The following is a 23,316-nucleotide window of genomic DNA, read 5'->3' as shown; positions in this document are numbered from 1 at the left end:
CTCTTGGAGTACTAGTTATAGCATTAAATCACAGTGTACAGCACATTAAAGACAGAGATCCTACATGATATTTTTTAAAATTTGATTAATTTTGTATGCAATTTCCAATTTAACACCAGGTTTGTTTTTTTCATTTTCAATTATCTTTATATACAGAGGATCGATTCAGTATATGCTTAGTAAAGATTTCATCAGTTTGCACCCACACAGACACACAAAGTGTAAAAATACTGTTTTAGTACTAGTTATAGCTTCACTTCACATTGGACAACACATTAAGGACAGATCCCACATGAGACATAAGTACACAGTGACTCCTGTTGTTGATTTAACAACTTGACACTCTTGTTTTTGGCGTCAGTAATCTCCCTAGGCTCTAGTCATGAGTTACCAGGGCTATGGAAGCCTTTAGGGTTCGCTGGCTTTGATCTTATTCCAATAGGGTCATAGTCAAAGTGGAAGTTCTCTCCTCCCTTCAGAGAAAGGTACCTCCTTCTTTGATGGCCCCATTCTTTCCACTGGGATCTCACTAACAGAGATCTTTCATTTAGGTCTTCTTATTCTTTTTTTTTTTTTTTTGACAGAGTGTCTTGGCTTTCCATGCCTAAAATACTCTCATGGGCTCTTCAGCCATATCCAAATGCCTTAAGGGCTGATTCTGAGGTCAGAGTGCTATTTAGGACATCTGCCATTCTATGAGTCTGCTGTGTATCCTGCTTCCCATGTTGGATCGTTTTTTCCCTTTATGATTCTATCAGTTAGTATTAGCAGACACTAGTCTTGTTTGTGTGATCCCTTTGACTCTTTGACCTATCAGAGTCATCAATTGTGAACTGAAATTGATCACTTGGACTAGTGAGATGGCATTGGTACATGCCACCTTGATGGGATTGTATTGGAATCCCCTGGCACGAACAAACATGCTTTAAAAATAAAAAATAAACATCATATAAAGAGGTCACTAATACTTTTTAATGATATTTAGGTTATTTTACAAAAAACAAAAAATGCATTGTAATCATATATAAAACAATGTAATTCTGATAGTAACTAGCACATAAATTTTAGTAAAAACAAAAACACATACTAAAGGTCATATTTTGGCAATTCTTAGATCATTCTATCACTATAACATTCTATAGTTTTGGCCTAGTCTTTAGTTTTAAGATGAATAAAATTTGAAAGAAAAATAAATTTGTTTTAAAAATATGCAAATTCAGTCATGTTTCAAGTATGAACTAAAATATGCATTGACACACAGAAATATTACAACTCTCAGTGTGCACACTGTTCTACTCTATGAGGATGCTTTCAAAGATTCATTAATAATTGAATTAAATCCTGGGAATTTACTCAAGGGAAATGAAATCAGCATATTAAAGAGGTATCTGTACCCTCATGTTTGTTGCTGCTCAATTCACAATAGCTAAAATGTGGAATCAACCCAGATGTCCATCAACTGATGACTGGATAAAGAAATTATGATATATGTGCACCATGGAATACTACTTCGTGGTTAAAAAAAATGAAATCCTGTCTTTTGCAACAAAGTGGATGCAATTAGAAACCATTATACTTTATGAAATTAGCCAGTCCCCCCAAAAAACAAATACCATATATTTTCCCTGATATGTGTTAACTAATGGCATATATAAAATGTAATGTGTAGGAGTGAAATGGACATTTTGAGATTCGATGTTTGTTTATAACCTTTGTCTCTACTGTCGAGGAACACTTTTTGGTTTTTTTTTTCCTCATGCTGGTTGTTGAACTCTTTGTTTAGTGTAGGGTTAATCCTGTGTGTTTAAAGTTCATTGAAAATAGATCTTTGTAAAACTTAAGAGTGGGACTAAGAGAGAGGAGGAAGAATGTTGGGAGAGAGCAGAAGGGAGGGAGAGTAAGATGGGATGAATCACTATGTTCCTAAATTTGTATGCGTGAAATGCATGACATTTGTATACCTTAAATAAAATTTTAAAATATACAAAAATACATAATCTCAAATTAAAAATTGAATTGAAGAATAATGTGAATTCTCCATGAATTTTTTGAAGGTAGTTAGAAGTAAAACTTAGACAACTAAATTGGAGTCAGGGACTAGAAGTCTAAACTGGTTGGCCAATGAATTAGATTTTTTTATATGGTTGACAAAAAGCGAGCCGCAGAGGTACAGTCGTAGCTCACCAACCTCTGTTGCTCTCAGCTCAATTCTGCCCACACTTGTGAAAAAATACCCTGCATAAAGCACTGCTCTAGGTCCTAAAATGTGAATTGAGAGACAAACAAGGCACAGGCCCAGCCTTTGAACTCAGTCTGCTGGAGCTACACCTCTGAATCCAAGTCTTGTATGGTCTCTGTTTCTCCTCCAGTTGCTCCTGTGAGCTGTATCACAAAAGAACTTTCACAAACTCTTTTCTGGCTGCTGGGTTGTCATTTTGATTGCCACTGATATGTGCTTGTACCATTGATATATGAGGGAACCACAGAAAGTTCATGGAAAATGAAATGTAAAGGTGTCTTCTTTAAAGACCCCCACGTATGTTTGTACCAATACATACTACCCATCACTGAGCTAGGACCTTGGAGGTATCTCCTTATAGAAGCTGAGACATTTGAAAGTGATTGTTGAAATAGCTACAGCTTCTAAAAAAAAAAAAAAAAAAAAAAAAAAGCAAGGGAGCCCAGGGGCTTCTAATTAGAACATGTGTTGCTAAGGGAAGAAGACATTCCACCTCATCCACTCACAGCCGATTCCTGATCAATGAGGAAAAGATTTACCCTTTTCTGCTGGTGGGTTTTCTCTGGGGCTCTCATTTCTGCTCCTATTCTAGGCATGGCTGCCCCTCAGCAGCCCTGCACAGGTGCTGTGAGACAAGCCTAGGGAGCTGAGCCAGCTCTTCCAAGCTGCTCATGGGAGTCAAGTAGCAGAACCTACATTCCATCCTATTTATTGTGTAATGAGGCTTTATGCACTGCAGAGATTGTTAGCTTGATGTAGATCATGGTAGCAATTATTCTTTTCTTTCAATTGCTTTTGTTTTGGATTTTAAAAACCCTGCCTCTTCAGTCATCCAATAAGTATTAATTGATTTGCTCTCTCATGGACTCAATTCTATTTTCCAAATTACGCATATCAGGTTTAGTGACTCTCACAGTCCTTGGGCCTACCAACTTTGCTTTCAGGACTATCTGTGTGTGTGTATGTGTGTTTAATATTGATTTATGTATTTGAAATGCAGTGTTAGAGAGAGAGAAAGAAAGAGAGAGAGAGAGAGAACTTCTATCCATTGGCTCATTCTCCAAATGACCACAAAGCCAGGGCTGGGCCAGTCCAAAGTCAGGAGTCTGGAACTCCATCCAGGTCTCCCACATGGGGATCCAAACATGGAAGGCAGCAGCTTAACCTACTACACCACAATGCCAGCTCCTCCCTATAGTTTTGATACACATCAATAATGACTCATCAAATTCAAGGGAAAGATACTTTCATCTTCAAATATAAGCACTTAGCCCAGAAAGAGGCACATATGGTATGTGCTCAGTGAATACTGCATGGTAAATAAATCCCTCTTAGCAGCCTAGGGACTCTGCTTTTCCTTTGGGCTCATCAACATGAGAGTGGAAAACAGAACTGTGGCACCCACCACCTGAGGTCTGTTCTTCGAAGCTTTTCCAGATGCCTGTGTGTTTTTCTTCTAGTGACCCCCTCCTATGGCTCTGTTCCTAGAATTGCCCTGAGTCTCTGATTATCCTAGAAAAGACCCAAAAGTGCATGAAGTTTACTCCCACTCATCCACCCTGTCCAAGCATCCCTGAGCCAATGGCTGGTGAAGGCTGAAGTCTGAAGCCCTGCCACCCCATCAATTGTTGGGACACACTGAAATGAGATTTACGTTCAAGGCTCCTTGGCAGCATCAGGATGTTAAACCTTTCCTAAACTGTAATGATACATTCTTACCTGTATCATCTTTCCAATCCACGACTAAAAGCATTTTAATATAATGAAATATTTCCTCATCAATCTTTATCTCAGTGTCTAGTCCAGGGACCCACACATTAGAAAAGAACTGAAGGTTCCTGATATTTGTCCCCCTGTATCTACACAGGCCCAGTCAACCAAGTCTTCCTTTGAGGAAGACCTGCTCCATAACTGGTTTAAATCTTTCCAATCTTTCATTTGGCTCTTGCTCAGTTCCTTCACTTCAAACCCTTTAATTTCTCCTCTCAATTTAAAATTTTCCATGCAACCTCACTGAGTTTGATCCAACCATTCTTTCTGCCTAGGGTATTACAATTGTTCCAGGAGAAGTCAATAGCTCATTTTATGCTGCTGGAAATGTATTGACTATTGTCAAGGACTTCAGGCTTGCCAAAGCTTATGCCACACTGCCCCTGTGCACTGTGTATTCAGCTGCAGAGGAACAGAATGTCTGTTTAATTTCATATTCTGGAGGGCTTTTCAGCTGACTGGCCACAAGAACACATCTACACAGACTTCCAATTGTGGCTTGATGATAACGGTAAGTGCCAAGGAGAATGATTGTCAGGTGTTAACTGTGTTTGTTAGGTAAGTCATCAACCCAAGTCTGATTAGTGGCCAGAAAGATGCCCCAGTGCTGTCAGGCCAGTACCATGGTGAACATTAAACTCCCATCTCTGCTTCCTTCACTACTGCTGAAAATTCTGACAATCAGTGAGACCAGTGAATGGTGCTGAACAGAAGGGTAATGGCATTTCTGAGACTGATATTGTCACTGAAAAAAAAAAAAAAAGAGGGATTCAATTGCATCTGTGAATTCAAAACACTTCTCCAGGAAGAAAACTGTTGGGAAGAAGAGTGGGTATAAAGATAGAAAAGGGCCATGGACATTTTAGGATGACCCAGATCCCAAATTGAGCTAGCTCCCCAGATCTGTCTTAAAGATAATATGATCCTCTGAAGGGACTTCAGAAGGCAAATTGATTTCTTACAAGTCAACTGTAGATGATCTGACCTGGTTAGAAAGACAAAGATTCCTTTAGAACATTCAAACCCGAGGATGGTCTGGGAACAGATATTCTTCTCTCTTCTCTGAAGGGTGGATTGGTTTGAATATTTTAAGGATACGAATTTTTGCATAATTTTTCCAGGAGTCACTGTGTACTTACTTCTCATGTGGGATCTGTCCTTAATGTGTTGTCCAATGTGAATTAATGCTATAACTAGCACTGAAACAGTATTTTACACTTTATGTTCTGTGTGGGTGCAAACTGATGAAATCTTTACTTAATATATTCTAAATCAATCTTCTGTATATAAAGATAATTGAAAATGAATCTTGATGTGAATGGAATGGGAGAGGGTGGGGGAGAGGGGAGGGGTGCGGGTGGGAGGGAAGTTATGGGGAAGGGAAGCCATTGTAATCCATAAACTGTACTTTGGAAATTTATATTTACTAAATAAAAGTTTAAAAAAATAGTTTCAGGACAAAGCCAGAAGCCTGGAACTCTCTCTGGGTTGCCCATATAGGTGGTAGGGGCCCAAGCACTTGGACCATCCTCTGCTGCTTTCCCAGGTACATTGGCAGGAAGCTGGAAATCAAGTGGAGCAGCTGAGACTCAAACCGGCATCTATATGGAATTCCAGCATTACAGTTAGCGGCCTAACCCACCATGCCACAACACTGGCCCATGGTCAAGGCATTTGACAAAGTATCTATGACATTCATGGAGACAAGACAGCAAATGTAAACTGGGTGGAGGTAGTCTTGGGTCCTTTGAGAGCACGAATGGGGTGTTTTCTTTATGTATGTTATATAGCTCAGTGCTTAGTGTAAAGTAAACATTCAGAAAATATTTGTTGAATGAATGTGGAATGAAGTCATGGCTATTTAAATAATTGTGCCCAGAAATGGTTGCTCACTGGCTTAGTGTTAGACTGGAAGTAAATTTGTCATGGAGGGTTGCAGAAAAAAAAATAATAATTTTTCTACTAACTTCAAAATACAAGTTATTAAACTCCATTCTGTGTTTCTCCAGTTGGCTCATGGGCAATATTTTCCCCCACTGAACTTAGCTACCAGGTGAACAATTTATCAAAAAATGCAGCACCTAGAGCTCTAACAAGGATAAGTAGTTTCTTCTCAAGGGAGACAAGGCTAGTGGCAGGATTTGTCCCCCAGGGACTCCTTTTATAATCTAGAGAATGTTCAGCGACAAACACTGCATTTCCAAAGGAAATATATCCCAAAAGTTCTCTCAACACGGGAAAAGTTGTCAGGAAAAATCGTAGATGAATGTCCACGGGGACATGTGCAAGGTAGGACATTTAAGAGAAAATAATCTTATTCTTTCAAGATTATGATTCCTAAGCCTGCTTTAGCATCAGATTTCCCTGTAGAACCTGATGAAAATATAGCTCCCCAGAGTTCATCCCAGAGATTCCAACTGAGTGCATCTGAGTTTGAGCCCCAGGAATTTATTTCTAATAAGATCCTTGGAGATTATTTTCATAACTCCAAGTCTGAGAACCATGTTTCAAAAAGAAGCCTATGAGTTGCTAAGGACTCTTCCCTAGAGAGAGAAAGCTCACCTACGATGGGACAGAAAAAAAAGAGCAACGAAACATTACTTACAAATACATCCGATTCTGCATGGTTTTTCACAGTCTTTGCAACTCATGGGAGATCTCATGTACTTGGAAATTATCCAGCAGGAGCCAATTTAGAAAAGTAATTCTTCAGGATAGTTAAATGATGGCAAAAGAAGGACTGCAAAATGAAGTCTAGAAAGAAAGTTGATTCTTTGAAAGTGCAAGTAAATGGGGCCGGTGCCTTGGCGTGCTAGGTTAATCCTCCGCCTGCAGCACCGGCATCCCATATGGGCACCGGTTCTAGTCCCGGTTGCTCCTCTTCCAGCCCAGCTCTCTGCTGTGGCCTGGGAAAGCAGTGGAAGATGGCTCAAGTGCTTGGGCCCCTGCACCCGCATGGGAGACCGGGAGGAAGTATCTGGCTCCTGGCTTTGGATCGGCGCAGTTCCGGCTGTTGCGGCCACTTGGGGAGTGAACCAAGAGAAGGTAGACCTTTCTCTCTGTCTCTCTCTTTCTCACTGTCTGTAACTCTGCCTGTCAAATCAATAAATAAAAATCTTGCCCCAAATGATGGAGTTAGAAATGTGCCAGGGGATTCCAATACAATCCCATCAAGGTGGCATGTACCAATGCCATCTCACTAGTCCAAGTGATCAATTTCAGTTCACATTCGATGGCTTGGATAGGTCTAAGAAACAAAGGGATTACACAAACAAGACAAGTGTCTGCTAATACTAACTGATAGAATCAAAAAGGGAGAGAAAGATCCAGCATGGGAAGTGGGATACACAGCAGACTCATAGAATGGCAGATGTCCTAAACAACACTCTGGCCTCAGAATCAGCCCTCAAGGCATTCGGATCTGGCTGAAGAGCCCATGAGAGTATTGTAGGCATGGAAAGCCAAGATACCATGGAAAAGAAAAAAAGAAGAAGACCTAAATGAAAGATCTCTGTTAGTGAGATCCCAGTGGAAAGAACGGGGCCATCAAAGAAGGAGGTACCTTTCTCTGAAGGGAGGAGAGAACTTCCACTTTGACTATGATCCTGTCGGGATAGATCAAAGCCGGCGAACCCTAAAGGCTTCCATAGCCCTGGCAACTCATGACTAGAGCCTAGGGAGATTACTGACGCCATGAACAGGAGTGTCAAATTGTTAAGTCAGCAACAGGAGTCACTGTGTACTTACATCCCATGTGGGATCTGTCCTTAATGTGTTGTCTAATGTGCAGTGATGCTATAACTAGTACTGAAACAGTATTTTTACACTTTGTGTTTCTGCGTGGGTACAAACTGATGAAATCTTTACTAATTATATACTGAATCGATCTTCTGTATATAAAGATAATTGGAAATGAAAAAAAAAAAACCTGGTGTTAAATTGGAAATGGCATAGAAAATTAATTAATTTTTTAAAAAATATTATGTAGGATCTCTGCCTTTAATGTGCTGTACACTGTGATTTAATGCTATAACTAGTACTCCAACAGTATTTTTTTTTCACTTTGTGTTGCTATATGGGGGCAAACTGTTGAAATCGTTACCTAATATATACTAAACTGATCTTTTGTATAAAAAAAATAAAAAATAAATAAATAAATCTTGAAAAAAAAAAAAAGAACGTGCAAGTAATTGATTCCGTAAATAAGGTCTGGAAGTAATTCACTCTATATCTTACTTTAAATAAATAAGAATCAACAAAGCAAATGAAATAATAATCTTAGCCATGTAGTGAAACTTAGATAATGACTTATTTATTAAAGTGAAATTATGTTCATCCAATGCATGGATGCTTATAATGTGTACGTGGGTTTATTCATTCTTCATTTATACATTCTTTTATTTACCTTTATATTGATTCACACAACACATTAACACCTACGCTATGGGAAAGGCTAATGTTTAAGAAGCTTCTGGAAAGCTTGAGAGATGGAGGGAAAGAATTGTGAGCCATATTTGATAGGCTTTGATTTTTTAGCAATTGTAAATGATGGAATAACTGACGTTTCTGTGTTAATAGCCATAGAAACTAAGGGGCAGATATAGCACCCAATTTGCCTGAGTACTGTGTGGGCCCTAGTGATGTGGCACTGGTGGCAGCCCACAGCTTCAGCTAGCGTGGCCGCTCCTGTGCCCCTAAAATTGGCTCTGTTCTTACACAGGCTCCAGGTACAGGGCCAGACTCCTTGCTGGCCTGAGACAGCCAGCATGCATCAGGACACCTGTGAACCTCCCTCACTACTATGCTAGGTTGTGGTTTGGAAGATACTCAGATCTAACCTTTGCCAAGTATGACTCTTAGCACTGGACCAAACTGGATTCCAGGTCCATCTTGGGAGGATCCAAATCTGAAAAATCACCCCCAGGGCAAAACAGTTTCCAATTAATTACTCATACATTGTGGCTGAATTCCTGAGGCAGCTTAAGAATTTGACACACTCTTGAGGCTCACCTTGGGCTGGGTTGAAAGAAATCCGGCTCAGCTTTCAGGAAAGAACGTCCAGCCAGATTCTCGTGCTCTGCTGAGCTTCTGAGCAGACTGGGAACAAAGAGTGGCCTTGGAGCTCTGCAGGGCTTTCTCAGAGGATTTTTTTTTTTTCTCGTTGTGTTCCTGAGTGGTCTTCTACTAAATTGGCATTTGCCTTGGGGGGAGCATTCTGTCCTATTTTTATAACGTACAAAGATATTTCAAAAGTTTGTGGGAAGTGGAATTAATAGATAAGTTCACCTTGATAAGAAAGCTGAAATTCATGAATGTGAAGAATTCATGGAAAATATGCCTTATGAAAAAAAAAAACTATGTATGGATTTCAAAAATGTTTGTACCACAACTTATCTTTTAATTTCATTTTTCTTTGAGTATTTCCTCCAGCTGCATACACCTGGGATGGGAGTCAAGAAAAGACTGCTTTGTAGTGCTCCCTGGGGGACTGAGAAAACATCAGAAACTCCCACACATGCATGTGGGGCAGCTGGCCACTTTCCAGGGGACAGCATGCACCTGAGTAGGCTGTACAGGTCACACAGGCTGCCACTTTGAAATGATTGTTGCTTCCATAACCAGGCTCCCATGGGCCTTGTCTGACTCTCAGATTGTTGGAAGGAGACCTCAGGTCTCTGTGATATGCACAGCCACTTTATGTCACTCCCACTTTATGTCACTCTTGGCCATTTGTCATCTTTACTAAGACCTTTTAGCCACTGGGTGACATGCTCAGACTCCATGTTTCCTATGTAACTCTATGTGATGCCATCAGCCACATGTATCTTCCACCTGGGTTTGCACATTCACATCACAGCCAGCTTATAGGTCACAGGTGAATTCTCCCCTACCCTGATTCTATTACACCCTGGCATGCAGACCACAAGCCAGAGTTTCTCCATCTTCATCTACCTATCTATTTATCTATCATCTATCTCTGTCTCTATAGCTCTAATAACACTCTCTCTCTCTCTCTCTCTCTCTCTCTTTGTCTTTAATCATAGCTTTCTAATCCTTGGGCCCTTTCAAAATTTCTTAAATACAAGGTGAAACCAGAAACCAGAATGAGAAATGCCCACTCTGTTGTATTCAAACTTTGCCTATCCCCTTAAATCCAATTCTTGGCTTTTAAAAATTTTATTCAAGATATAAAAATTTCATATATTTCATGTATACAGATTTAGGAACATAGTGATACTTCCCACCCTACCCTCCCTTCCACCCATGCTCCCACTCTTCTTCCTCCCCCCTCTCTATTCCCATTCTTAATTTTTACAAAGATCTATTTTCAGTTTCCTTTATACTCATAAGATCAATGCTACACTAAGTAAAGAGTTCAACAATAGTATGAAGAAAAACAACACTGCTCCTCAACAGTGGAGAAATGAGCTGTAAAAAAAGTCATCAAATCTCAAAATGTCAATTTCACTCCTCTATATTACATTTTAGATACTCTATTAGTTACTACAGATCAATATGCTATTTGTCATTTTGGGACTGGCTTATTTCACTAAGTATAATGGTTTCTAGTTGCATCCCTCTTGTTGCAAAAGATAGGGTTTAGTTTTTAAAGAAGCTTGATTGCTTAAACTTCTGCCTTTGGGTGGAGTGTCTTCCAAACAAGGTCCTCATACTCTTGTGAAAATACACTTAGAGTTTCTTCTGTGTATTGAGATAGCTTTTATAGTTTACATACTCTTTAACTTTTTTTTTTTAATTTTACAGGTAGAGTTATAGACAGTGAGAGAGAGAGACAGAGAGAAAGGTCTTCCTTCCTTTGGTTCACTCCCCAAATGGCTGCTAAGGCCGGCACTGCGCCAATGCGAAGCTAGGAGCCAGGTGCTTCCTCCTGGTCTCCCATGCGTGTGCAGGGGCCCAAGCACTTGGGCCATCCTCCACTACCTTCCTGGGCCACAGCAGAGAGCTGGACTGGAAGAGGAACAACCAGGACCAGAACCCAGTACCCATATAGGATGCCACTGCCGCAGGTGGAGGATTAACCAAGTGAGCCACAGCGCCGGCCCCTATATACTCTTTAAATCCACACCACATAGGCACACTCTCACTACATAAACAGACAAACTTATCATGCAGAACATTGGAATCACTGTAATGTGTACTCCTGGTTTTTTTGTGCATAATCCTGTGTTTTGTTAAACTTCTTTGTACCAAATGGGAAACAACTGTTCACAGACAACAGAGGAAAAATAAATCAACACAATACTCCAGGGATTATATTTTTTATTTAATCATGCCTCAGTTGCTTGCTGAATCCTAATGCTGGCCTTGTTGTTCAATATGAATGCTTGGTGTTCAATAGGAAGGTGAGATGACCCAGGATTGGTGCCCACCTTCAGAACATGCACTTTCTTAGTCAAAATGGGATTGAGTCTGCATGTCCCAGAAAAGATGGGTGTGTACAGTGCAACAAGATTGTAGATTAAAATGAGTTCCCTGCTACTGAACATGTCAGATAACATTCTAACTGAGTATTGAGAAATAGGTCAGATTTGAATGTGTGGAGGTGAGAGTAAGAATTATTGAGGGCCTAAAGGAGAACAGGTGAGCAAAGGTATTGATGTGGGGAAGTAAGTACTGAATGCTGGGAATCATGAGAAGTTTGGCTTACTGAAGTAGAGAGTTCAAAAATGGAATTGTCTGAGCTGAGGCCAGACATTGAATCCAGGGAAAAAGTCCTTGAATTCCTTAATGAGCAGTGTGTACCTTGTTTGGTAGATAGTTTAGATCATGAAAGGGTTCTGACCATGGACACGACATCATCAGATTTGAGCAATGTAAGTTCAAAAAGACCTTGAGAAGGAAAAGTAGAAGAAAGAGTTCAGTCAGGGATTCCTCAGCTAAGGGCTCTTGTAATCAGTCATGTGGTAGCTAGGGGCATGGAACAGAGGTTCTGCATGACAGACACCACCAAAAGATGGTCCAGGGACTTGGGAATTGATTGGATGAAGGAGAGGTGGAACGCTTTGTTGCACACCTAGGTGAGTGGTTACACAAGTAAAAGCCCTCAAAAACTCACGAAGCTCCTTGATACCACAGAAAGCCACCACTTTGAGTTTACAACAAATATCAATGGTGCTCCTGGGGTTGTGTAGCACATAAGATACATAATATAAGTGAAGCGTCTCTGCAGGATAGCCACCCTTATCCAGAACTTTCGACTCAACAGTGTTTCCATGGTCAACACATGTGCAGCCCTTGTCACAGACAGTGGCTCATCAGATTATTCGTGGAGCAGACACTAAAGGGAGGAAGATGGGAGAATATAGTAAATAATAGGGCTGGGAGAGTCTGTATGACTATATGAGTCCTTTTCTTTTAAAGATTTATTTATTTATTTGAAAGGCAGAGTTGCAGAGAGAGAGTGATAGAGAGACAGAGAGAGATCTTCCATCCACTGGTTCAAACTCCAAATGTCCACAAAGGCCAGGACTGGGCCAGGCCAAACCCAGGAGACAGGAGCTTCTTCTGGGTCACCAATATGGGTTGAAGGGCCCAAGTACTTGGACCATCTTCCACTGCTTTCCCAGGCATATTAGCAGGAAGCTGGATTGGAAGTGGAGCAACCAAGACTTGAAACACCTCCCATATGGAAAGTTGGCAACACAGGTGGCAGCTTTACCTGCTATGCTGCAATGTCAGACCCTATATGTGCTTTTCATTCAACCGTATACACAACGTTCTACAATGTTCTCCCTTATATTTTTAGTGGTTTAGCTAATTTTATGATCAGAGTGACCAGTAAGCAGAATATAGAGCACTTTGATTTTGAAGTCAGTAGACCTAAGTGTTAGACTCAGCTCATCCACTTCCTAAGGATATGATCTTGAGCAATAATTTCCCTTTCAACCTCAGTCACATGAAGCGTTGCACAAGGATCACACAGGAAACAAACCAAGGAAATACGGTCAAGGCAAGACTAGGTAAAGTCGTCAAAGAAGGCTTCTTGGAGACATGAGTGAGCTGAAATCTGAAGGTGAAGGAATTGTCAATGGGTTGATGCATGCAAAGCAGAGAGGATGGCAAATGTTATCTTCCTGGAGAAGGAACAAGCTTGGTGAGTCCAGGAAGGCCAGGTGGCTCACCCTGAGGTCCCTTCAACAATTCCAGGGCAGCTGTGTTTTGTTGTTTCTGTAATTTGTACGTTCATTCAACTTTGAAGAAACCCGTATTATTGATAAAGTTTAGAAGGCCATTTTAACAAATGTAATGGAAATGAAAGGACAGGCAAAATATTGTGTAGTAGCAGTTTTGATATTTTTTATTCATAGGGAAGTGAGCATGTTCAAAGCCAAGAAAGAATCCATAAGACCCTAAAAGCGACTCAAAACTGGAGTTGAACACAGTTCAAGCAAATATAGATGTTTCTGTAGTCAGAAACCAAAGCTTTATCTAATCTCATGAAATAGGATCACAGGACTCTGCATTTATGACTTCACTTCCTCCACAGGGGCAGTTGGCACTTTCTGTGATTGATGGTAAAGTTCAAGAGAACCTCGATGAGAAACCAAAATCTCTTTCTGGCAAGAAGTGGACTCATGATGGCAATTGCATCGGCTAGCTGCCTTGCTGATGTCTTGTTTCTCAGGGCTAGAAACTTTATTTAAGTCAGAGAATAACGTGGGAGAGAGGCATAGCAGGGAACTCACCGACAGAGGACCTGTGTCTGAGTCCAGCTCCCTGACACGCTAGCTGCGTGACCTTGGTGAAGTTATTGAGCCTTTTGGAGGGTCCAGCACCTCATCAGAAGCAGGAAGATAGTGGTCCCTGCTCTGCCCTCCACCTAAGATTGCTATGAGACTTAGATGCAAGAAAAGTAGGAAAGCATTTTGCAAACTATAACACCTAGTGTATAAAGCAAAGATAGCGTCTGTGGTGTTGGGAACAGCCTGGAACTTTGCAAAGATGTTGCTTTGATTCAGCACTACTGGAATAGACCCTGCCATTTTACTAGAAGAGCAGAGGGCCCCACTGCAGGAAAGGGGAGGAGGGACAGAGAGAAATTGATTTTAGAATAATAGGATTATAGATTTTACTTGTCTTTTTTTTTGTACAGAATAATTTATTATATAGTAAATGAAATGCAGGGCTGTGAATGAATAATCACTTTTTCCAGTCATCATATCAGCAAGTGTGCCCATGTGCGCTTCTGTGAACACCTAAAGACACAGATGGCATAGCCATATTTCTCTTCTCAGATCGCTACATATTTAGTGATGAGAGTCCAGACTTGGGGTGCTTCTTTGTGTGTCAGAGTTCGGCACCTTGGACCAAACATCTAAGGGACCCTCTCAAATCGTTTGCATTATGGAATGTGTCCTCTTCTCGTCCAAACCCTGCCCAGAAAAATGTCTTGGTAGCAGGTGGGTCAGCACTCAGATGTAGGGTACTTTCCCAACTTCTCTCCAATCCCTTCTTTAAAATAAAGAGCACACTTCAGAAATACTCCTCCAGCTCCCGATGCTGCAGTCAGGATCCTTCACTCCGTGCTTGTCCAGGCTCTTGCCCCCCTCGGGAGCCCCCTTCCAAGGCAGAAAGCAGTCAAGCCTATAGGCCCACACCACGGGATCTCCCAGGGCTGGAGGCTCCCAGCCCAGCCCATCTCCCCACCAGTGTTGGTCTGATATTCTGTGTGGGCAGCAGTAGCAAATGGCTCTCAACACAGCACAAAACCCAAATGCCCAGCACATCAAGCCTGCAAGGAATCTTACTGGTAACTGAGTTTCACCCAACTTGACTTCCTTCTCTAACCATTCACATCCCCAGTGTCACAGATGCTCATCTGGGGGTCACAGCCCCCACCCCCCTCCATGCTGGGCGTTCAGGCAGTGGTCTTCATGACATGTGCCCCTCACCCACTTGCCTGATTCTGCCTGCTCAGGCGAGCCGGGCCCTTCCTTCCCAGAATAACCCTTCAAATACTTGAGTACACCTCTCCCAGTGCCCTGACTCTCCTCTTCTCCAGGCCGCACACTCTCTGTTTCTTCCCTCACTGCCTCTAAGATGTAGTCCCAAGAATACAGCTTTCAAGATAGTCCATTTAGGCAAAAAGTTTAGGGCTGCTTCAAGTCCTCTCTCACTGCCCCACCAGTTACTTGTAAACTACTGCAGATGGACCCTCTTAAGACCAAAGCAAGGAAAGCTCAGATTCTCCAATTGACAAGCAGACACCCATTTTTTTGGGTTTGGATGGCCTTTAGCACATCTGCAGCTCTGGCCTGGCAGCCAAGCTGGCATTCATTTGAATAGAGGCCCTGATATTAGTGAAGGGCTGCCTCCTTCCAGCTGGCAAATAAGAACCCCATTCTTCACTCCAAGGTGGGACAACTCTGCCACACCCACCTGGAGCTTCGTGATTGGGAGGCGTTTGGAAGAAATGCAAGATTTGCTCAGGAGATCTCTACTGAATTCCTGGGCCTGCTCTTGGCTCCTGAACCTCAGTTTTCTCATTTATGTGATAGGGATGATAAGCTCGTGCTTGTTGAGTCATGGCAGAATTATGCAAGTCACAGGAGTGAGTGGAGATGAAGGCACTCAGCAAGGCCTTCTTTTAAGTACAAACTACGCGTGCTACTCTTGTTCATGGACATGCTGTAGATCATCTCCAACTTACCCCTGCCCACAATCTTCTCTTTTTAGAAAATGAGAAAAACTAAAAACTAAAAAAAAAAAAAAAAAAAAAAAAAAAAGAAAGAAAACGAGAAAAACTATCAGTTTTAGAAAAAAAGACATTTGGACCTGCCATGTCCTGCTAAGACTAATTTTGGAAAGGGAAATATTTCTTTTTTTTTTTCAAAAGATTTATTTTATTTATTTGAAAGACAGAGTTACACAGAGAGAGGTAGAGACAGAGAGAGAGGTCTTCCATCTGCTGACCCAAAGCCAGGAACCAGGAGCTTCTTCCAGGTCTCCCATGTGGGTGCAGGGGCCCAAGGACTTGGGCCATCTTCTACTGCCTTCCCAGGCCATAGCAGAGAGCCGGATCAGAAGAGGAGCAGCCGGGACTAGAACTGGCGCCCATATGGGATGCTGGCGTTTCAGGCCAGGGCTTTAACCCACTACACCACAGAGCCAGCCCCCAGGAAAAGGAAACATTTCTTTCTGTACCAAGGAAGACAATGATTCTGCATCCCTAGTACACAGAAAAATCCCCTCACCCTATTTTAAAATCAAAGCAACAAGATACCCTCATGGCTGGAAGATAGCATGTTCTGAGAATCAGTTGCAGTCACAAAGCTCCACAGAAGGCTTGAGGGCTCAGGTGAGGAAAGGAATCCTAGCAGGTGCTGCTGTATGTGACAAAGCTGGCTCGCACCAGCAGGCCCACCCCCTGCTCAGAACATTCAGCTAGAATTTCACATTCATAATGAAAATCCTACTTTCACTTTGAAATAGTTTGTCTGAATGTTCTCCTAAAATTCAGAGTTGTCCCTTGAGTTAGCAGAAACATGAGTGTGCTGAAGGAATCCAATACAACCAAATTGTAATAATGATAAAATAAGAGAGATTTTAGCTTTCTGGAAACTGAACCCTCAAGGCTAAGAACTATATAGGTTGTGTGAGGACATACATCAGTGACAATATACAAGGCTGTAGCATGAAGACTAATGTTGCTAAAAAAGAATAGAGCAAGGGAGTGGAAAGTCCTGGGGTTGGGCATGTGACACGAGGGGTTCCCAAAACATGGCAGTGTAGAGGGGGAGGAGAAGTGGCTAGTGGGAAGGACTAGTGCTTTTTGATATCCTACCTTGCTTTATTTCCTGAGACAATGACATCATTTTGGGGTCTTGGTGCAAAATGAAAATGCAAGTGCCCCATTTAAAAACTGTTCATTTCAGGGTGGGAATAGCAGTATAGTATAGTATAGCAGTATAGTAATAGAGTATCAAACTAAGTGTAATGTCCTTCCAAGCCCAAGGCTCTGTGTACTCACAGGTCTTATGCCCGTGAAGCAATCTTAAATATAGGAATCTGCACTTCCCACCTCTGTGACCAAGGCCCTGGCTGATGAGCTGTGCTTAGGGAAAGAGATGTGTGCCATGTCCAAGGCGAAGCAGGGAGGCACCCTCATACGATCCCAAGCCCCACCCTTCCCCTGCTCCAGTAAACATGGAGTCCTTCTGCTGAGGCGGTGGAGCCTCCAAATTGAAGTACAAACCACTCTGAGGATGTCTGGACCAGGAGAGAAATTCTTGTGTGTGAAGACACTGAAATAAGGGCATATGTAATGTTATCCCACTGTACGTTGAGCTGATCCTAAATAATACGGAGGGGAGGCCAGATGTCAATTATGAGGGGGAAAGCCACAAATCTCAAAAGTACCACAAAGGCAACCAGGCAGTGAGGGCTGGTGTAGTGTTTCCTATGCATTTTAGTGAAGCAAGAATGCAAAAATGATCTTTAACATGTTACAACTCTAAGAGTCCACACAACACTCATTGACGCATTGAAAAAAAGAAGACCTTATGCTAAGGAAAACATTTATATACTCTCCTCTGTTCACCTGCCAGTCTCTTGGCCCACTGCAATCCTTGATCCATTCTTTTGCACACACCTTCAGTACTTTCAGAAGCCAAGAGAAAAGCAGTCTTTTGGGGCAAGTTTCTTCTCTGTAGAAATGTTTAACCCAACACACTTTGTCACTACGATGTGATAGGTATCCCTAAAACTCCAGTTGATATTGAAAGAATCTCATGCTTTATAAATCACTGAAAATAGTCCCTTTTGCCATCATTTCTCTATATCAACTTGGATGTCACCTTTCCTTAGAATTGTTCCTCATTGCTCTCAAACACAGGATTGCTGTAAGACACTTCCCTGCCACACCCTGGCAAATCAGAGAAGGAGGTCTGGTTTAGCGGGGGCCAACTGGGGTCGTTTGCCAACTCCCTCTGCCATATCCGATACTGGTTGTTTGATTTGTAGCCAAAACACTTTTTGATTGACATCCACAGGGCTCGATTTTCAATAATGGCCTCCTGCAAAAAAAAAAAAAAAAAGTTACTGTTTACAATACAAGGTCAAGTGCTTTGAGGCTATGAGCACTCCACATACCATAAGGCCCTACTGCAATGGCTGCTTGGATCCAGCTTGACAAGAACTTGGGCCCTGAACAAATCTAAGATGGCTCATGGGATAGAGTTGGGCTTCTCAAAATTTTCTAAGAAAGTGACTCCTGAGGAAGAAGAAAGACATACATAGTTTTAAGAATCTGGGACCATAGTTTGAAGTAGCCTGTCTTAAATTTATTTTGACTACTATATTTAAATTAAATTAAAAATATTCAGTTTCTGTATTTCTCACTAAACCATATCCATATTTGATCTCATATAAAACAGAATTTAAATTGCTTAACACCAAATACAATTGACTCTTTAGAAAGATGCACCACATGTATGATATGTCTTTGGTACACTCTGACACATCACTTCATAGCCTTGAATACAGCTCCATGAAATTGGGAAATAGGCCACAGTCTTGGAGTCAGACAGATCTGGATTCACCTTGCAGCTCTGATACTTACTATGGGCAAGTTAATTAGCCTACCTGAGACTCAGTGATTGAAAGAATAATCTCTTCCTTAAGTCTGTTGTAAGAATGATGTAACTAACTCTCTTCTAATGTAAGGCATGGCATGGCATGACATAGCTCTCTCCCTTCAGCTACCCTTCTGAACCTACTCATTTAACAATGACTGCACTGTGGCCCTGCTCACACATGCGTCCAACCTTCTCCTTCATCAAGATGCAATTTTAAGATTACAAAAGACAGGTCTTTTTGGAAATACTTTGGACTGCCATTTTATTTCCTGAGTTAGAGCAAACTTTGACTAGAATCCAAGTTACAACGTACAATACAGAATTCATGAGAAGTTATCACATTTTCATATTTGGTCGCAAAAGTTGACCACCTTAGAAATTACGAAGAAAAAGAAAAACACAGAGAAAACTATGATGAGCCAAGCTGTCTCTGAAGAGTGGATTTTGGTGTCTAGTAGGAATAACTTTTCTATGCTGAAAGAATTATCTCTAGAAGATTCTATAAGGAACTAGCCAAAGAGAGTAATTTTCCTAAAATCTGTCCATCGTTGCTATTGGAACCGTATAGCCATGAAAAGTTTAGAGAACAGCAAGTCCAAATCTTTCATCTGAAAGCTGGTCATCAGCTGCCAGACTGCTGGAGAGCCATCAGCCCTTTCATCAGCTTCTTAAAAACCTCAGGGTTCACCAAGTCAAACCTGTTATTCCGCTTCCCCATAACAAAGGCTTTTTGTCCTCTTTAGTTCATAAGAGTAGTTCTCCTTAGGGCTAAGACAGGGCAGGAGCATTGGCATCAACTAAAGATTTTAAAATCTACCTTACCTCTCAGAAATCTTAGCAAACCTTAGAACAAAACAAATGAAACAAAACACACAGAGAAAAAAATTTCACTGCTCTACACTGTGCCTTGAGCTTTTTTCAGTTCCAGCAGTGTGATGGCTTTTACCACCTTGCTGCTTTGGAAGGGGAAACCAACGCACTGAGTGGTGAGCTGTCCTGTGCCTCTACACTGTAAATTACATGCGGAACTAGAAACAAAAGGAAAACCTTGATGAGATTCCATTTCTTAAAAAAGAACTTCATCACATGAGTTCTTCTGACTGGCTACTCAAACTATACATAGGTACTTAATGATCCATCCTATCTCCCATGCCTCTCAGTTGGAGTTTATGGCATGAGACTAAGCACAGCAAGGGTAAGCTGTCCTCCAAATCTGTTTGTTTTGGGGGCTTTTCTAAGGGTTGGGTTACAGGTAGAACTCAATAAATCAGAACTATGCAAAAGGAGGCCAGCATCCTCCATGGCTGTTGACAAAAATCTCTCTGAACCCTATGTGTTACAGGCTGGCCAGGCAGTATAGGGTGGTCACTGCCCATGCCAGAAACCCTCACATCTTCTCACGCATACTAGAGCCACTGAGGAAAAACATCCTTTGCTCTGTCATGATAGTCTGGGGTCCTCCCTGCTCTGCTAGGATCACCTCATGGAGCAGGAACTCCTTGTCCACAATTCTCCATTGCAACTGCCATCACCAAAGATCAAATGGTTTTAGTTTGCCCCTAAGCAGAGAAAGGGCTGACTCTGAACAATTGGAGACCACAATGAGGGTAGGGGGTGCTAGGGGTGGGAGATGAGCTGGGTCCGTTCAATGTTATTTTTCAGTGTAGAAGCTTCTGGGAACTCACGAAGAACATGCACATGTGTGTCTCTATTACTTAGCAGGAGAAACACCAAGCCTGATCTTTCATGGGCACCACTTTGCCCTATACACCTGCTGGGGGTGGGTAGGGCCAGTCTTGCATTTAATAACTGAATAAACCCTAATCCATCCCCTACTAGAAGAATGCAGTGTTTTAGATGCCGTAGCTACAAAGATGACTTCTTCAATGCATAGTTTAATGGCCAGCAAGAGAAGAAATTTAATCCAAGTTTTTATAGCCCTGTGTCCTCTCTCTCAGCAGACTATGAACTGCACCCTCTGTTATCCTTATCCTCCTGATACAGTACCCCCAGACATGCCCCATGGTCAACAAAAGCTTGTGGAAATAATGGATCAATAAAGGAATGAACAATTGATACACACAAAGTGAGAAATGGAAAGCGCCACCAGAGATGATATAATAATAATGGCTTCCATTTATCAGCACCTGTATGTGATTCTCATTGTTCACATCTCATGCTAAAATCATCCTATGAGGTAAGGCACCATTATCACCATTTTACAAGTAAGAAACAGACACACAGGGCAAGTGGAACAAATTGCCCAAAGTCAAACAGAAGAAAGTGGTACCAGGATTCAAACCCAGGTGGCTTCCCTGGAACTTATGCTCCCAACTGCAAACAGCAGCAAATACATGGACAAAAGGCTTCCTGGTAGGGGATCAGCAAAGACTTTGATACTTGATCACAGCCCATTCCCTCCAGATTCTTCCTGCTCACCTAAAGGAAAATAAATAAATAGTCTAAGCCAATCTCTTTAATTTGGGGCATGGTTTCACTTTTTCATGCTCAAGATGACAATAAGACACAGTTCTAACCACTGAGAGATTTAAAAAAAAAATGGCTGCTGGTGAGCTGCAAGAAAGCGTTTCCTGATGGAAGGTTCAGGTTTGGGGCAGGGATGGGGAGAGCTTGTTGATGCCTCTCCTGCCTTTTCTTTCTTCCCTGAAAACAGTTACACTGCTCAGCTACATGGGAGCTCTGTGGGAACCACAAGCAGCAAACACAAAAGACTGCATCTAAGGCTGGTGAGGCAGAAAGTTTGAAGAGTGTGGCTCCAAAACATCTCTGAGTCTCTAAGCTGGTCCTCAAGCCAACTACTCCAATCTCCTTGTGGGGTCAATAAATAGCTTTATGTTAGCTGAGTTTTGTTGCTGTCCTATCTGATCCAGGTATCAGGAGAGATTTATGAAGAGGAGGGCACTATAGCTGTGCCACAGCAGACAGGATAGAGACTCAACATGCAGGAACAGGAGGAAGGTATACTACACGGGAAATACTCTGTGGATGGGGCAAGATATGTGCAGAAGGTTATCCTTCAAAAGGTAAGGATGACTTTCCTGTAACTAAATCTGAGGACACTCAGGATGATGTTCTTTTATTGATTTTATCACCTTGGAGACCATATGGTTTAGCATCAGGCTTCTAAAAGTGTAGCCTCTGAACCAGCCACATCAGAATCACCTGCAACCCATAAAATAGTCAAGCTCAGACATTCGGAGGAGGGCTCACAATCTGTGCTTTAACAGACCTTCCAGGTGATTCTGACACCCACACAAGTCTGAAAAGCTGTGGTGTAGCAGAGAAAAGCTCCACTACCCTAATCTAAGCCTGAATCTGCTACCAGCTCCTGTACAGCTCTACTCTGTATGGTAAGGAAGGGTCATTGAATTCCTGCCTACACAGTACTGTGGGAAGTCTGGCAGGAGGTGTTCCCAGCCCTCTGTGAATAGCCCATCCACTGGAACAATGCTAGTTCTGTAACTTGGAGAAGGAAGGGAGATAGATGGATTCCTGCATCTCACCTCTCCTTCATGAATGCCATTTGGGGGCACCCCCTGCCCAACAACTGGCTTTGTAGAATGGAGATTGTATTTAACAGCAGTGGGAAAGGAGAGCATCAACTTGGGGAGTGGTAAACTCAGGGGGTGAACAGGCTCATTTCCCTAAGAAAATGGAGCAAACAGGAGCTGAAGAACTCAAGCTGGAAAAGCCCACTGTGGATCTCAGTTCCTGTCTGCAAAGGAAGATGACAGAAGCTGTCATGTGAAAGGAGCCAGACACAAAAGGCTGCATATAGGGAGATCCAATTTATATGAAGTGTCCAGAACAGTCAAATCCACCAAGGCACAAAGTAGATTAGTGGTTGTCAGGGAGCAGGAGGAGGAGGAAGGGGAAATGAGGAGTGACTGCTAATGGGCCCAGGATCTCTTTGGGGATAAAAATGTTCTGGAATTATGTGGTGTTGAGGGTTACACAATTCAGTGAATCTACTAAAAACCACTGAGTTATATACTTTAAAAGGGTGAATTTTATGGTAAGTGAATATGTGCTCCATTTTTAAAAGTAAATTGTGTTTGAGTCTCTATCAGGGAGTTTTTGAAATGAATAAGACCTTAGACATGATCATCTATTTCCCCCAGCCCCACTTTATAGACTGGAAAAATGAATGAATGAATGCCTTGCTGTAACTCATCAGAGGAAAGCCCCATTGCTCATGTCATGAATGAAGGGAGTCCTTTGTACCCTTGAGCCCTTTGTACCCTTGAGCTAATGCCTGTTCTCAGACTCCCAAAGAGGTCAACTCCCTCCCCCTCCCCCTCCCCCTCTTCCTCCTCCTCCCCCTCCCCCTCCTCCTCTCCTTCTGCCTCTCCCTCTCCCTCTCTCTCAAACACACACACACACACACACAGGAACCCCATAGCCTGCACTCACCTCCACCACCAGGGACACAACGAAATTGGAGCTGAGCATGACCACGATGTAGACCCTCCACAGGACAGGAGTGCAGAGCAGCTGGTGGGAGGTGACAAAAGAGTTAGGCTGAGTACAAATACATGCTGGGAAAGTGGCCATATGTTCACAGTGTACATTTTCACAGGTTATAAATCACGTCTGTAATAAGCATATGTGTGCATCCACATATATATTATTTGTACCTACACACATGTATGCACACCATGTATTATTTGTACCTACATACATTTATGC

General features: G+C 42.0%; 1 protein-coding gene across 1 annotated transcript in view; it reads right to left on the bottom strand.

Moving 5' to 3' along the window:
* Nucleotides 1-17,832: 17,832 nt before the first annotated feature.
* The window catches only part of ATP13A4 (ATPase 13A4), a 172,291-nt gene continuing 166,807 nt past the window's right edge, over nt 17,833-23,316 (bottom strand). The window contains exons 30-31 of the mRNA XM_062181236.1: nt 23,041-23,121; nt 17,833-18,045 (exon numbers count right to left, since the gene is read on the bottom strand). Of these exons, the coding sequence (XP_062037220.1) occupies nt 17,833-18,045; nt 23,041-23,121 (294 nt within the window). The remainder of the gene's footprint in view (nt 18,046-23,040; nt 23,122-23,316) is intronic.

Source organism: Lepus europaeus, chromosome 2 (assembly GCF_033115175.1).
Source record: "Lepus europaeus isolate LE1 chromosome 2, mLepTim1.pri, whole genome shotgun sequence".
NCBI classification, from domain to species: Eukaryota; Metazoa; Chordata; class Mammalia; order Lagomorpha; family Leporidae; genus Lepus; species Lepus europaeus.
This window is presented reverse-complemented; position numbering and strand designations above follow the sequence as displayed.